Below are 17,597 nucleotides of genomic sequence, written 5' to 3'. Positions count from 1 at the left end.
CAGAACAGCTCCAAATGACACAAAACTACTATGGGTTAGTAGAACATGATGTAATAACGTAAAATCAAGGGCCAAATGTAAAAAAATAAATAAATAAATAAAAATAAATGTGTTCCCCTTTAAGTGAAATAAAAAAATTAAAATAAAAAACTTGTTCTTTCCCATTTCTTGTTCCAATTAACGTCCAGCAGTCGTCGCTAAAACTGCAGGAACTTCATCCTTTCTTTGCCCAAATAGCAATCCCACAATCCCCTCTCACTCCGGTAGTGTATTCATTTGAATGCTCAAACTGTGTGAGGCGTTAACAGCGAGGTGGAGGATCTGCTTTGAGTTGAACCAGTTTTGCATGTTTGCCACTTGCACACCAGAGGGGCCTTTACAACACTCCACAAAATGAATCGGTTAGTACTTTGGACACGACGTAAATGAGGAAAATACCACCTTGTCGGAACTGCCTTCTTTTTATTCTTTGATGTTCCCTGAGGTGGCAAAGCTAACCTGTTAGCTAGCTAGCTAGCTCGTAGCCGCGGCCCAGCTTTTTTACTTTGAACGTGTCCTTGTATTCCTTGTAGTTAAGCTAATTGCTAAAAGTTCAAGTTAAAAGTGACGTTAGAGCATCATTAATCAGCTTTAGGTAGAATAATGTAGTTATATCCGTTGGGCGGTGGATGCTTTCATGATTAGCAAGGCAATAAGTCAATTAGCTTTAGTTTAGTTCTGACTTTCGCTGCATATTTACCGTTTTAAACCGGGCACCGCCTATTGTATTATTGTTGTAAACATTTATTCTGTTTATATACACTCTTTGAAGCAGTCTAAGGAATAGCAGTTGAGGCGTCCGCCTTTTTTTTTAGCTGCCAGCTCCGCATAATTGAGTTATACCATCAATGATTGTTGTAATGTTTGTCCAACAGTGTCACTTATTATGGCAGCAGGCAAGCTCTTTAAAGTCAGCTGCAATAAATCCGATGGCTTTCTGCGGCCCTGCCTGCATGTTTCCACTGAAAAGAACATGAAGCAGGTATGAATACAATGATAACTGTTGTTTTGTATGGAATACTGTTAACGTGTGTGTTTTAATCCTGGTGACAGTGAAGTATAGTGCAGTGGTTTCTAGTAGTGGTAGTGCCCTCATCCCCTATGCTCTTGTTTTAGGTGGAATTTAATAATAAGGAAGAATTAAATGAGGGCAGGTGAGTCTTTGTTTTTACATCTGTGGGGTTCATCCATGTGTAACCATTCGCTCACTGTCCCACAGACCAGTCCTTCTCAGCCACTGGAGTATTTACAGGTAGACCTCAATAAATGTGAATATCATTGGAAACTTTTGATCTAATTAAATTCCAGAATTTGCATTCAAATGCCACATAATCTCATTAGATATTTCTATATAATTTGTTATTTGAATGATTAACACCAATGCAAATTCAAGCTTTATTGAGATTGTTATACAGAAATGGCCTACAGTTGATGGTAGAAAACTGCAAACCTTTGCAACCAACATTTGTTGAGCTTTCTTTCTTTGACATCTTCTACAAGGGTAACTGGTAAAGATGGGTGTTCAGAGTGCCCTATCCAATGTGTTCCTTCAAATTCAGTTGTAGAAAATGGTGGTTTAAAATAACAAAGGAAGATTTGGAAGCAATCAGGGATGATTGTAGAATTGAGAAGATTGTGAAGTAAAGCCTATTAAATGGGGAGATTTACAAAACATGGATTACAGCTGACAGTGCTTCAGAAGCCATTTTGCACAGACTTTGGGCTTGATCAGGGGTCTGTAACCTTTCATATCCAGAGAGCCATTTTGCGCGAGTCCAGTGATGTAAAAGTAGTTTAGTAACGCAAGATATTACATAAACACAGCCTTGTAATTTAGTTAAATATCTGCCTTAGGAAATCAGTTGCCATCTTAAAAAAGAAAAAAAGGAAAAAGATAATGCCAATTAATCCAATGAAGCATGGATTTTCTTCTATAGGATATTATTTGATATAAAAAAGTCAAAGTGATAATAGTAAAACATCATTTCCAAGCTTGGTAAAATAACAATATTTCTGGTTATTTTAATGTGATTCTGTTGTAAAATATTCTTTATAAAAAACACTAAAGCTACTAAGACTGGTATTTGTGATTACACTACATTAGTTTGTTCTTTGTCATTTTTAGCGACAATTAGGAGTCATTGAAGAGGGTCCAAAGAACCACATGCATCTGGAGCTGCAGGTTGCACACCCGCGGGCTACATAGTCACCCTAGTAGTCCATCCAGTTACTGGAAAATGATTGACAAAGCTGATACTGGAAGAACCACCTATTTTCTTCTATTGATGGCCTTTTCAATATAAAACTATCCTGTAATATTTTCTGTGACAAAAATCAATGATGCATGGTATTAACCAGCTTTACCTGTTTTCATTGCAGTCGTATTTTTTCTTAGCCATATTGATGATTCAGCCTTTCTCTGATCTATGAAGGATGTGGGTTACAAGCATGGCAGATCATGTGCACATAAATTTTTTGCAATAAGAGACTCAATGTAGTGTTTAGTGCACAGGCAGTATGAGTGTTGAAATGATTTGTCATTATTTTACAAAAAAAAAAAAGTTCTATCTCCAAAATCTCACAGCTTTACAATTAAATTTCTCTACTGCGAGGTCAGTAAAGTCAATCAATTAATCTGGCAAAGGTTTCACCATTTCTGTATAAAAATACAAAAATTTTGTTATGGTTTTGGGTACAGGAAGTCCATTGTGTTAGGGCCAAAGAGCCACTTGTGGCAGACTCCTGATTTTGGGTGATATTCATATTTTTTTTAACCTTTTTTTTAGCTTAATTATTCAGTTAGCTGTTAATTAAAATTGTAAAAAAAAAAATATATATATATATATATATATTTCGATCTGCATGTAACTAATCTAGAATTGATCACTTGAATAAAGTTTTCAATGATGTTTTAGTTTATTGAGATGCGCCTGTAAGTCACATTTTCATGCCCATCAACACGGTTTAATTTTTTGGCTTTGCGTTTTTCCTGACACTTGATCAATCAGAGCTCTGTCCCCTCATCAGATTCCAGGTGCATCGCAAAGTGCAGAATCCAGGCAAAACAAAGCGGCCGTCGCCTTGCAGGAGGAGGGGCTGTTCATCAGTCCAGGTCGGCGCAAAGCTGCACCGAAGGTCATCAAATGTAGGCCGTCTTCGCGGCCCCGGTATGGCCAACAAAGAGAATGAGGTGACATGCTCCGATTACGTGCGGGGCATTCACTCCGGGCAGCCGATGAACTCTGCTGAGGCCTCTAAGATGGCAGGGGCCAGATCCAAGTACGCCGACTTTACCGAGGTGAGAAATAGACCTGATGTAAAAACCTTTACCTCCTTTTTTTATTATGGCGTGTGGTTAAAAACAATACACAAAAATATTCTTCTTTTGTTTATTTTCCCCCCATAAGCTATCAAAAGACCATGAAGCTATGACTCACATTCTCTTTGGAAGAGATCTCCGACTTAAGGTGGCCCTGACTCTATGGCGAAGAAATGCCAGCGAGTTGGTGTCCTACCTAAAAAGGTAAACTTGGTTAGCATCTCCTGGTGTTTTGGGTTTTTTCACATAAAACTCACCTTTAGTCGTGTTTGCTTTGTAGAATACAAGACACGGGGGTGCTGCTTGACTGCTTACCCGTCTTAACAAACAAGTAAGTTGCATTTAGCTTTTACATCCCAAACTGTTGACTTCACAAAACCAATTTTAACTGGAACTAGTCACTTAACCATTAGGGGTATCCTGGTCCGATAATAATATTGGATATTGGTCCAATATTATCTAAAAAGTAATATTGAATTATATCTAAAATTTCAGATGATGGGTCAGTTCTTATAACTGTTGTTGTCTGTTGTTCACCGTTTTAGTATTAGGACTTGATCAAGCCTTTTTTAACATTATTCAGTCCAAAATACTAATAAAAGCGAGTATGATTCATGCTAATATCATATCGGATCTATATCTCTATTGAATCTGAAATTTAAAAAAGTTCTATTGGGATACCGCTAATAACCTTATTATTAGGAATAGGAAATTTATACATTAATAAATATAATTATAAGCAATTCAGATTAACATGTTTATCTATGTTCTTACTAAATGTCTTTGGCCTCAAATCATGGAAATATGTGTTTTTATGGCTGAATTTAATGATAAACATTAGCCATCACCAAAGACCGTTGCTTAAATGTAATCATTAAAAATTCCATCCGCCATTTCTGCCTTTACACGGAGGCCTTTAGGTGTATGATCGATTCGTCATCAATTATGAATTATCGTTCAATTGATTAAGTTTCTTTTTTCTCTGATTTTTACCAGCCTTCAAACTGAAGCACCATGTTTGTCACCTGGTTGCTGTGTTGATCTCATGCCTGAAGTCAAAGTCCTTCTTTCCAGTAAATATGAGGAGTAAGTACTCTGATCATCAGAATCACATCTTCATTTGAGAAGCTCAAAGTTTGGAGGTTTGATCAATTTATATTTTCCTGTTAACTGTCTCCATAACCCTCCAAGAAGTTTTAGATGATGGCCTCTGCCTAATGATTTTATTCCTTCCTTTGCCTCCTTCTTCTAACATAAACTATACATTTATAACAGGGACATTACAGCTGTAGTTTTTGCTGAATGGAAATAGCCCTTAAAAACTGAGACTTTTAAAATGCTTGTTGTTAGTAGCCGCTGTTGGGTAGCGACAGCAGGCCGCTGTGACGGCAAATCCCATAATGCTTTGCGAGGAGAGCTCTCTGTGTAAAGCAGTCTGCAATGCATCTGCCTTTTCTGAGACCTTTCTTTTCTTCTCATACACTTTGTAGGCACATTTTCCTCTTTCAACCCACGGCCATTTTCAAAGAACCGTGGTGAGAAAGATGAGCTTCAATGACTGAAACCGTAGCTCACCGCAGATATACGCCTGAAAGTGCGCATGTACAGAAAAAGATAACCAACTGGGGACGAGCACGTAGGACGGCCTTATGTAAACCTATCACCAGAACGATTGAGAATCAGGATGACCACTTATATAAATGATCCACTCTGAAATAAAAGATGGTCTCCTATACCTTTAAGGCAAATCTGTATGCACATTGATTTTGGTTCCTGAAGGGTTAGACTGTTTCTCTGAAGTATTTTAACTTAAGGGAGAAGAGAAAAGCTAGAGGTGGGAATCCCATTTCCTCAGAAATGGGGTTCAGACATAAACTTACAAATAAAAACAGATTTTTTATTTTTATTTAACCTTGCATTTGTGACTCAAAGTATTAAATGTATCATTTTGCTTGCATACCTCGTAATAGTATCCTGTGAGACTTTTGCCCATATTAGTCTGAAATTAGTGACTACTTCACAATCCTGAACCGCTGTCGACACGTTAAGCTCTATCTCATAACTTTATAGGTTGCTTCTTTAAATTAAAAACATCATTTTAAGTTAGAAGATTGAATTAAGGTATTGAAACTTAACTTAAACAATGTAATGCTGCATTCACAACGGGCACATTCTGGGCTTCAAAGTGTCTGGTTTACATGCAAAGTCTGTGGGCACGGCGTTGACAGTTCAGTACATTGAACTTTTGCTGCTCGATGCCGGAGCGTCAACTGATCAGAAAAGCTGAGCCAGGACAGACGTCCTGCAAGCTGTCATTGCTTCTGCAGAAAATTTAAATGTGAATTTTAATAAATACATTGTAATAAATATTAGAAAATGCCCACCTCTTCTTTAGGACTAGCAATAAATGGAAGTGGGTAGAAAACCTGTTGGACCTAACTACTATAATTTCTATCTTTTTTTGGACAGACATGTAACTGTGGGTTTACACTGGGTTCAGTCTGTGATCAGGAAATGGTGGCCTGAACTTTCCAAAGCCGAGAAGAGACTGCAGGACAGTTGCTCAGAAGACAGGTCAGTTTATCAAATTGATTGCGGGTTAAAAGTTTGTGGTAACTGTGGTTTAAATAGCTAATGTGGTAGAATCTACTTTAGGACAAAGACATAAAGACTGGAGTGCTTTCAATGGTATCTTCTCATCAAAAAAGCACTTTGTTTCTCTTAAGTTTGCTGTATGTCCTGCCCATTCTCCAGGTCCGAGATAATAACCTGTTAATACTAAGCCTTTGACAAACACTAGGGAAACCCTTAAAAACATTTTTGTGTCACCAGGAATATTGATATCATGAGTCAGCAATTGAAGGACTTGTGGAAGGAAGAATCCCGATTATGTTTGGTTCCAGGTTCTGTTGGAGAGCTAGCAAAAGTGAGTTCAGTCTAAGATTTCTTTTAATTCGTTATCCATCTTAAATGTTCTTTTGTGTCCAAAAAGAGAATATTTAAATTCATACATGTCGTGTCACTAACTGATAATGTGCTCTCTCTCATTTGTATTCCAGGCAATTGAAGCTCATCTATCTCAACTGCCCTGATAGTTAAATACAAGTAGCACTCTGAGCATGTGACCACTACTGCTGACCATGGCTGCATTTTGAACTAATAATGTTTGCCAGAAATGGACTGGTTTATTCCATGGACACTCGAATCTCTTAACTGGGACTGAATCTGACAATTCAGATAATTCTTCTCAGCGAGAGCTGGAGACTCCTCTGGAGGAGCGCAGCAAGCCTGCACCGCAAATGACTGCTTCACATTGAAGTGGACCGTCTTGTGAAGAGGCATGTTTAGAGGACCTCAAGAGACAGGGCGTTATGTTGCTCTATTAAGTGCCAATGTCTTTCTCCCACTACACCACTTATGTTTATGAATTCCCTGTTTTTTTGTTTTTTTCCTTCTGTGTGCCTGGTTTTTCTCGAATCAGGAACTTGAATCTGTAAGAGTCTAAGTTATTAGTGTTTGTTTTTTGGCCTCTTTTGATGTTTGACTGTAAACTGTCAAAACAAGTGATTCTTTTAATTTTCTTTTAAATAAATTTCCATGAAAAAAAAACTGTATGGCTATTCTTCCTAAGGTCTCTATTGGTACTGTAATGCAGTGATATTTTGATCTGTAAAATAATTACTATTTATTCTCTCGGACTAATTAAAGGTTAAAGCTGGTTGTAGGTATCAGTGTAACTCGGTAAGACTTGTCTGCCTGTGACTAGCAATGCACCGGGTAACGCCATAGTGTTTTTGAACCTGTACAAACTTTTATGATCATTTTACTTTAATTGTTTACTTTAATTGCCATAATCTATTATCTTCCAAGGATTAAAATAATCTAGTATTGTTTTCTTGGATATGCTGAGTGGATTACCCCATTGGCTTCCAGGGTCAACGGATCCAATTCCATTAGAGCTTCTTTTAGATTTGGGGTAACAAGATTCAGTTCCATGATGCTTTCATTTTAATATGGTCCCAAATATTTCTGGACCTTCGAACATGTGGTGTAAAGAATAAAGTTTTTTTTTTTTTAGACAATACCCTGTAGACAATAGTCTGGCCTGCATTTGCATGGTAATGAGGTATTTTTTTAGGGCAGTTGTCTACAGATTTCACTGTTAAATGATGGACACAAGTTCCTCCAAAACCTTTGCTTTTAATTCTGTAACATCTAACCAACAAACATCCTTGTTTGGGTTGTAGGTGCAAAAGGTATTTCCTTTTCCAAAAAACTATTTTTGCCTAAAACATCTATAATATGACAATAAAATCCATGTGCTGTGGTAAATGTTAAGCTTAACACTATTTCTGTTGTCAGTTCTGCTAATGGGGAAAAAAAAGTTTTATTTGGCAATAAATAATTCTTGAAATATACTCATAATGCATTAATCTATATAAGCACAAAAATTTTGAAATAAATTGATGTTTGTTAAAACAAACGCTATGGGCTATAATTGTGCTGATTTATAGAGGTGCATCTTGAGCGACTTGGATAAAATCGTTTGTAAAGATGTTTGTATTTTTTGAAGTAAAAAATATATTTTATATGTACAACTTTTTTTTTTTACATATTTACTATTTTTTTTAAAGTAGGCCCACATTAACATGTACAAAGACGACAAAACTTGAAAAGTGAAGTTCAGCTCTAAACACCTTAAGAAGTACACTTAATTAGTAGGTTGAAGTTCAATGACCGGTAATTAAACACCATATAAATATATAGTATATTAGAAATGTTAATATGTTGGAGTATAATTAATAAAAATAACAACTAGAACTGCTTCCTTACTAAAATAAAACACGAAAATCATTTGTTAAATCATTTTATTTTTATTTTAGCACCTTATGTTTTGTATAATGAGCTTCCGGAAATGACGCAATTTCCTGCAATAGACAGCTGATGTTGATATAAGCGTTTCTCCTTAACTAGCCATCGAATAGATGTCATTGAACAGTTTATTCAAGGTCGCTTTAGTTTAACAAAGACGGACAATATGTTGCAGAGGGGAAAATTGCAGCTGCTGTGGCTTTCGATGCACACTGCGCTCGTTCTGGTTAGCTGCTTCACCGACATGGAAACGGGGCCTGGCGCAGGCCTATCAACTCAGCCGAATGGGGACAAATTCAAAATTGAGGGGCGAGCGATAGTTCCAGGTGTGAAAACGCAAGACTGGGTATCTACGGCAAGAGTCTTGGTCGAAGGCGAGGAATACGTCGGTTTTCTGAGGTAAGAAATTCCTTCCTTCAGACAGTCCACTGGTTAGCCCGGATGCTAACCATTAGCATTGCTAATTAGCATCTCAAGATTCTGAAGCTTCTTAAGCACGAAACCATTTTTTAGGCTATCGTGTTTTGTCTCTATTGGAAAAAAAGGTGAAGTGTGTCATCTAGATAGTTTGACATTGTATCTCTTTATGAATTGTGTTTAAAAATGATCTCCTTCTGTTAATAATACAGAAATTAAGATAGGACCTGTCTTGTGCACAATTAATTTTCCAAAAGTATTTAAAGAAAATTTCTTTCCCTTTTCTTTGTTTTTTTTTTTTNCCTTTTTTTTTTTTTTTTTTTTTTTTTTTTTTTTTTTTTTAGAACTGATGGGAGTTTTGCTGTGAATGACATCCCTTCAGGATCTTATGTTTTGGAAGTTGTTACTCCTACGTATAGATTTGAACCAGTCCGTGTTGATATAACTTCAAAGGGGAAAATGAGGTAAGTTTTTAATATGATTCTAACCCTTATTTGTTTTGGATTGGCTATTATTGTTGTCCTATTTCTATTGAACCCATAATGAGGCTGTAATTCTTCCACAGAGCGCGTCTTGTAAACTACATAAAGACTTCAGAGGTGATTCGTCAACCTTACCCACTTCAGATCAGAGCTTCTGGTCCTCATAGCTACTTTATGAAGAGAGAAACCTGGGGCTGGACAGATTTCCTCATGAACCCAATGGTAATTGAGATGAATTGTTGATGCATATTTTTATATTAGCATTTGTCATCAATTTACATAGGAACTTTGTTGACCATAAATTAAGTTGCAAATTATTTTTTCTTTTAAATGTGTCTTTGTTATTGCTACAGGTTATGATGATGGTATTACCCCTGCTCATAATTGTTCTGCTGCCTAAAGTTGTGAACACAAATGACCCAGAAATGAGAAAGGTAAGTAAATACCTTTCTGTCTCTTTTCAGTGGACTTTGTGGAAAAAGTCTGGACTTTTTTTCCAAGTTTGAAGACGTTTTGCTTCCCATCCAGGAAGCTTTTTCAATTAAAAATGTCAGAAATGACCTTGAGTTCGAGGCTTTATAGAGTAGGCCAAAAACAAAGCCTTGTTTTGGCTTAGAAACATGCAGATTGAATCCGACGAACTTGTCCGCCCCTTAGGAATGGGCACTGGTTTGGGATCTTTGTTAGCCTGCAATACCTGTTACCTGTCTATTTCTCTGAAAGGCTGGGTGGTTATGGGGAATTGTTGGCCTGGCTTAATAGGCGAGATGTTCTTTAGGTCTCTTGTTGCATGTTATCATGAGCAGCAATGTCAAATGGAGTGATGTTTAAATGCTTAAAAAATAAATCACACAAAATCTCTAAATGCACTAATAAAAGTTTATGGAAAATGTGTGATTGGCTTTGTAAACCTTTGACCTACTCAAGGAAGTTTATTTATATTGCACATGTCAGTGGTAAGACGACACATAGTGCTGTACATGAGAAAAAAGAAAAGGAAATTGTGATATGGAGGCAACACATATTGTTAAAGATAATGAAAGTGACATATTATGTTATGTTTTAAAAAGATAACATGATTTGGTGAAAAAAAAAAAGATTAGTGGAGCATAACAACCAAACACTACTTTAGTTAGCTTCTCAAATTGTTGCTGTCTTTGCAGGAAATGGAGCAGTCCATGAACATGCTGAACCCTAACCCTGAGCTTCCAGATGTGTCTGAGCTCATGACCAAACTCTTCTCTGGTTCCAAGGGCTCCAGCAAGGCAGGCAGCAGCAGCAAGGGCAGCAGGCCAGTAGCCAAAAGGAGGTAGTACTGTACATGACTGCTGGAACTGACTTACCACATTAAAACAAGATTTTTCAAGTGTCATTTGAATTTTTTCCCCCCACTGTATCCGTGTCCACTGTACAGATATATCTATGAATCAATGGTCTGAGATCACCATGGTTTCTGACATACTGTCTGAAACAGAGCTCTACCTTTTTGTTTCAAGGTGCACTGAAGAATATTTCTGCAAAAGCTTTTATTCCTACTCTACTCTTCATATACTTCCTTTGTGCAACAGCTATCTGTCAGTTCTTCCTGTGTATTTTTCCCACTGCTGCTAAATTCCTCTATCTAAAAAAAAAAAAAAAGAGGCTATATACATATTTAGAGTTTTTCAGTTCTCTAACAGTTTTGGTAATCCGACTGTGAATGAAGATAGATTGACATTTTAAAATGGTTGAATCTTATTTAAAAATCTAGATAAATTAAAATGCTATATAAATGTTTTTTTTTTATTTGAGAAAAATCAGATTTATTTGGGAGTAAACACATGACCTCATTATATGAATAGTAAAGGTGTACTGTATGCTTTCAACTCTCGAACTGTACTTTATGTGCCTGAGATGTAAAAAATTTGTGAAAGTGGTTGACAGTTTAACGATGAAAGGAGCTCTGTGGGGTGCCGCTGGTTTTCATTTTTAAAAAGGTGGGGAGCAAAGTCAATATTAAATTCCTTAACACACTTGTACGCGTAAGATGTCATTATTTCCTAGCTAATTGGGTTTTTGCACATGCTGATTGTCATGACTATATTTTTGTATCCACAAAACAGGTTTAAAAGTCTGGTTATCCAGTTGTATTTGAATCTAAATGCTGTACTTTACCCATCTAATCAGACACAGTCATATTGCAATAGAAGAGATTAGCCTGTCTGTCTGAACACACCCTTTGCTATTATGCTTGTCTTAATGTTTGAGTCACTTGGTGTTACAATGCTTTTCTTCACCTATGAGTAGTTTTTGTTTCCTTTTTTTTTTAAGAACTGTTCCATTATTAACTTGACTGTTAGACTATAAAAGATCATTTTAAATTAACTAATTTAATTTAATTTAATTAATCTAGTTCTTGATGATTTTTTATTTTATTTTTTTTCAGTAACAACTAAATGGTTTAAACCTTAGAATTGGATCCAAAGTCTATAATTATCTCTTACAAGATGGAATCTGCCTTAATGTTAGCCCCCAAACAACTTTTATGCTTGTATTTTCTGGTAGTCACGAAAAGCTTTTAATGGATTGTCCTAATTTTTCATTTTTTTTCCAATGCCTGCATCAGTGATTTTTTTTTTTATCCAGGCTAGTTAAAACAACCCAAAAAATGTCTAAAACTTCTGGTTACTATAAGAGAGGCCTTTGATGCCATCTGGGTTTGTTACGTAGTTTATGTTTAGTCTGAAAGGGTATTACTGTTTGTTTTTAGATATTAGATTTAAGTTGAGGCTTTAAAACCAATCCATGCTTATTTAAATTCTATAGTATTCTTTTAAATAGAATCTATAGAAAAGCACAAACTGTTTTATTGAAAGATTATGAATGAGCTTCGACAAAGCTTCGTATGCTAGATTGATTTAGGGGATGTGAAGAGGAGGAAAAATACCTCTGTTCACCTGGGCAACCAGCCTCACTTGAAGCACATCGGTGAAGCTGAATACAGGAAGAAAAAGGGCCGTTTGTACTTCTTGAGGAATTTCTCTTGTCTTGCATAAGTTTATCGAAAGTAATCTCTTCTGACTTGAAACCCAGCAAGCTAATAAAGAAGGCAAGCTCTGTTATAAAATCTCTAGAACTTCTGGAGATTCTTTTAAAAAGACGAATCGGTCATAAAATGAAGAACAAGGACTTTTATCTGTCTTCAGCCGAAGGCTTCTCCGGATTTGTTTTAAAACAGGGCAACTACAAGAGAGTCTTCCTGCCTACAACCACTTGTTGAAGTAACCCCTACTATAAGTTTCAACAATATTTAATTTTCCTTCAGGAATAATGTATTAAATTGGAAAACAAACATCTGCATTAAGCCGTCAGCTGGACTGATCAGGGCAGAGGTAAGTCATACGCCCCTTTACTCCTCAGGAGAGCATTGCTGCCGCTGGTTGGATTTGTCTTTTGACACATATACTCTAGACTGAAGTTAAGATGTAAACCAGCTGATTGCCTCTGCTAAAAATTAGAGCTAGACAATTACTGGTAATGAATTACTGATGAGCAGAGAATGTATCAATCCTCAACATTTTACTAGATGGTCTTAAATTAGAAGCAGCACCAGAAATGTTGAAATTATTTTTTTGTATAGGAAAACAAATAAAAATCAGAAACTGAAAGAGAACACATATTAGGATAGCTGGATATTAGGATTCATTCCCTGTTGAGTTTGTGTCTTAAAGTTATTTATCTAATCTTTGATGTTAAATGTATTTTATTTTCAGAGCAGGATTCTGCTTGAAATATGATGCATTAGGTCATTTTAATAAACAGATAATGGCATTTTTTAAATCTTATGACGACATATTAAGTAGTAGTTTTTTTTCCTCTATAAAACTGATCCATATAAATATATATATATTTATTATTTATTTATTTTAAACGTTGCCATGGATTGAATTGGATTGTCAGGATATGTCTATCTTGGACTTACCTCTGTGGTGAGATCAAATACAGGCTCAGATCTCTATCCACATTTCTACTTATATTAATATTTGCTTAGCTTTCAGTTTAGCTTCTGCCTGAAAGTCCAATTAATATTTTGTTCTGTGACCCATCCAGACTTTGGACTTCAATCGTTCAGAGAATTTGTACAGGGAGCCAAAGATCATATGAATGTGGATTTGTGTATTTATTATTCAATTGAAAAATGTTTGCTTCAAAAATATTTTCAATTAATTGAAACACCTTCACTTCAATGAAAAAAAAAAAAACTTCAAAGAAAAGTATTTGGGTAAGAGGAAGGTCTTCCTTAAATAAAAAAAAAAACTTCATCAAACCATTGGTGGAAACATGGAAAAGCAAATCTGAACAGGAATTAAATTAATGATTTAAAGACCTTCATACCAATATTTTCTATTGATTATTTAGGAGAGTTTTCATGTTTTATATGTCATAAAAGAAAATGCACATTACAGATCCCACTTTTGACGAAAAACACTTTTTTTTTATGTGTTACCTTATTTTCAGTCTTATTTAATATCGTCTATGGTTGGATACAGTACAAATTATTTTTAATTAAAATCTACAAGGTGTATTAATATTTTTCACCTCAAATGTAACTTTTCTTCCCAAGAAAAAGGACGCTTAATTATTTTAACATGCTATTCCTGCCCATGAGAACTGTTAATACACTCTGGCACCTTAACTGGGGATGTAGAGGTAAAATATTAGAGTGCACAGATTCAGTCACAAAAATAGAACCAAAGCAAAAGGCAAAGATTTTATAAAAAGATCTGACAGAAGAGAGCGAAATATTTACAACTGAAATATTACACAACAGCATCATTCAAACATGTAAAGAGGCTTTTTACAAAGAAATGTAGGCATGGGTAGAGAATTTAACCTTAAATGATCTTAGATATATATATTGGACTGTTCAACTAATTGAAATTCACAAAATATATACGAATTAGCCCTTTTACACAAGATCAGTCATCAAAATTTAGTCACAGAATAGAGAAAAACCACTAAACCTAATTAGCATACCAAATGTACATTTAGAGTTCATCTGTGTGTAAATGAACATAATCAGTTCTATATGCTCTTCATACATCAGTGATTTTAACAATGCTCAAACCCCATGTCATTTTCTGTATGTACAGTTTAAGTTGCTCATAGATAACAGCATCACTGGAAAGGATTTAATGGACGTTAATTAATGAAGTCCTAAAATATATGCGTTTTTTTAATTATGGCATGCCTTACCACCCGGGATGCCAATTACTCCAGGGAAAACACCCCGGGGTGGGGCTGGAGGTCCTTTATGGAAACTTCTACATAGACTTGTTTTATTAAAGGATGTTTTTTTGTGTGTGTTTGTTTTATTTCATTCAAATTTAAAAGAAAACCATTTTGAAAGAAGATTGTCTCTGAATCTGTAGTATGTCTTTGATAATATTTTATGACTTTTTTTCAAATTTCAACAATTTTCCTGAGCATTAAGCCATTTTGCACGGCATGGATTATTTTATTTATTACATTTCAGTTTTTTTAAGTATTAATTATACAAAACATAAAAAAATATTTTAAAGCATTTTTTCCATCAGTATAGCCTTTTTTCTTTTAATATTTTTCTTTCCTGTTTTTTTTTTAAACCAATATGGACCTTTCATGTGTCTGCAATAAAGAATTAAATAGCATATGATCAGGCTCATCTGAAACACTGGAGGCAAAAGTAAATGCTTTCTCCAGGGCACTATTCATGCATGAGCTGCCCCTGGTTACATGTGTACGTAAGAAGGCCCTCAAAAGAATAATTAATGATGTTTTGCAGAGTTGCCAGAGCACCAACATGCCAAGACAAACATAACTGCAGCGTTAATTAATTGAGGTTAACGAGTTACTTAATAACTCTTTATTTTTTTCAGAATGTGCTGATTTTGAAAACTCTTTTTTTCTATCTGATGAAAAATGCTTATCTTTTAAAGCAATCCCCCCGTGGTTATAACATTGCATAACTTAAATAAGGCTGCATCAAGAATAAACTAGTGGTTGGAAGTTTGGGCGATTCATAAAAAAATGAATATATTATAAACTGCTTTATTTTTTAAATTTAATGAAGGAGCTTGCTTATCTACATTTGACTGAAATAGCTGCAGACCAAACAGATACACCTGACTGCTATATATATTCTGTACATGTATTAACAGCAGCCCGTGTAGATTTCAAATGCCGATTAAAAAACCTTTTCTTAATATTTATATTCTTAATATTTTCTTGATATAATATTCTTACTATTTAATGTATGCTCAACTCATACGTGTAAAATGTAGAGGAAAAATAAGCTCACCATATTTTCATAATGAGGTTGTGACACATAAAATTACATGAGAAGTATCCAGCAGCCTCCACACTTATCAGAACTTCTGCTGATGATGTTTCAGACATCTTGAAGAGAATTAAAGAAACAGAAAAGGGTCTTTCATTTATTCAGCGTTGTGTTAATCTTAATGCGTTTAAATATGTTCCATCATTAAAGTTTGATTGATTCATTGTGGAACCCCAAAACAATTCAAATGAAAATATAGGATAGAAAATATTGTAAGACAAACTAGAAAATGAATCCTCAAACGTTTGCTGTTTAGGACCTGCAGTAAAGATTGACACTGAGGGGTCAGCAAGTTTCCATAGCAAATATCAGGCACTATCTAGATGCCACTTGGGCATTTGGGAAACTTAAATATTTGGAGTTTGCTATAAGCTACTGAGAACTTTCCCTTTGTGCTTTTTGTTCAGGTGAGATCACCGTTTGTTTTTTTTTAGCATCAAACATTGCGGGTGGATATATATATATATATATATATATATATATATATATATATATATATATATATATACCGGTATATATATATCTGGAAAAGTACCTCATGGCAACTGCTAGGCATGTTGGAAGAGCCATGGTGCAGGAAGCATCAAAACCTCTTGAAACCTTCTCAACTTGAGACCCAGCTTCAGGATTTAGGTCTTGCACCCAGACCTAAATCTTAAAGAAAAACCTTGAGGGAAACCTGAGGATGTCAGATTGTAAGGGACGATCCAGGACAAAATGGAAGGGTTAAATCCTCCTCTCTGTACGTAGCAACCTTATGATATGTTAGAGTAGAACACTGCATGCTGCCTGACGTTTACAAAAGCATGTAATTCTTAATATTACCAGTTCTGGTGTCAGTATATCACACATCAATACAAATATATGTTACATTTTATATTGTGGGAATAATCTTATTTTGACAGCTTTTTCACAGGTATTGATTCATATTATGACTTTTCACACATGTTTTCCAGTCATGAAATCATTGCAGAGGCTTTCAAAAGTAAAATTACTGTTTAAACACCACTTTTCAAGGCATTAATAAACCATAAAAATGAATAAATCATAAAAAAATAATCTCAAACCACTCAAGCCTCCACCTACAGGCCAGGATTATGACTGTTAGGTTGAACTGGTCTTCTCCAATTGCCCTCATGTATGTGCATGTATGGTTGTTTGCTCTGTGTGTCTGTGAACCCTGCAGGTGGGATGTTCCCACCCTCTCACCCAATGACGTGTATTTTTCAAGTTATAGACAAATATCTCAGTTAAAAATGATCATCTATATTAAAAAGAAAATCCCCCAAAGCAACACTTTTGAATGTTTTTGAGGTTAATTCGTACAGGATATGCTTTGAAGTGAGAAATGCATTACAATGACCAATTCTGGATCAGTATTTTACATCACAAAACTTTTTTAGGAGCTACTGTTTGAATATCTAGAATTATTCATTTGACAAGTACACTGAGCTCCCCTTTTATTCAAATTTTTTTGTAAAATGGAATTGACACATGCATAATGGGCACCTGTTCATACAGCCCTTGTTTAAAAAGCAAAGTCGTCAGTCTAACAAAATCATTTTCCAGATATAACACCTTACAGGCTGGTAAGCAAAAAAAAATACAAAAAATGAAAGTGGAATTAACAACAAAGAAGAAATCTCTAATGGACATTGAAAATATTGCATTAAGAAAAGGCAAACTGACCAGGCAGGACATGGAATAGGGGGACTGCAGAGATATATTAAGGTGTAAATGCCAAGAAAGATCCAAAGTAACACATTTTTGCAAGCATTATTTATATCTGAAACAGCAAGGAAAGAGAGCAATACATGTTTTATATGGATTTATATAAAAAGTACAGCAACAAGACTCATTTGTAAAGTCAGGAATCCACAGCTGCTGTAACTAGAAGATCACTTCATACTTTTTGCAATCCGGTAAGTCAACAAAGATTAAGACAACAGCTTAAAAACATACACGTAATTATTTTTATTAAATTGCTTTTTTTCTTGTAAAAAGAGGCATCATCATCATCAACCACACAGAATACTACTACAGATACTAATCTCTGATGTTTTGAGGTGTTTTGTGAGGAGAGTGTGAAACCATCGGTTTAAAGTGTTAA

General features: G+C 35.2%; 2 protein-coding genes across 2 annotated transcripts; both read left to right on the top strand.

The window, feature by feature from the left end:
* The first annotated feature begins 265 nt into the window (after positions 1-265).
* On the top strand, positions 266-6,979 carry katnbl1 (katanin p80 subunit B-like 1). Its single transcript, XM_015388845.1, has 10 exons — positions 266-401; positions 915-1,021; positions 1,156-1,193; positions 3,067-3,337; positions 3,447-3,562; positions 3,639-3,689; positions 4,355-4,444; positions 5,828-5,932; positions 6,191-6,284; positions 6,418-6,979. Exons 2-10 carry the CDS (start codon positions 926-928, stop codon positions 6,448-6,450), a joined length of 894 nt encoding a protein of 297 aa, XP_015244331.1. The 5' UTR covers positions 266-401; positions 915-925; the 3' UTR covers positions 6,451-6,979.
* A 1,417-nt stretch (positions 6,980-8,396) lies between these two features.
* Positions 8,397-11,142, top strand: emc7 (ER membrane protein complex subunit 7). Its single transcript, XM_015388847.1, has 5 exons — positions 8,397-8,629; positions 8,992-9,111; positions 9,213-9,351; positions 9,483-9,563; positions 10,293-11,142. The coding sequence occupies exons 1-5, from the start codon at positions 8,397-8,399 to the stop codon at positions 10,440-10,442; spliced, it is 723 nt and encodes a 240-aa protein (XP_015244333.1). The 3' UTR covers positions 10,443-11,142.
* Positions 11,143-17,597: the final 6,455 nt, after the last annotated feature.

This window comes from Cyprinodon variegatus, unplaced genomic scaffold (genome assembly GCF_000732505.1).
Source record: "Cyprinodon variegatus isolate N-32 unplaced genomic scaffold, C_variegatus-1.0 Scaffold439, whole genome shotgun sequence".
Lineage (NCBI taxonomy): Eukaryota > Metazoa > Chordata > Actinopteri > Cyprinodontiformes > Cyprinodontidae > Cyprinodon > Cyprinodon variegatus.
Note: the sequence above shows the minus strand (reverse complement) of the source record. Positions and strands in the feature narration are given on the sequence as shown.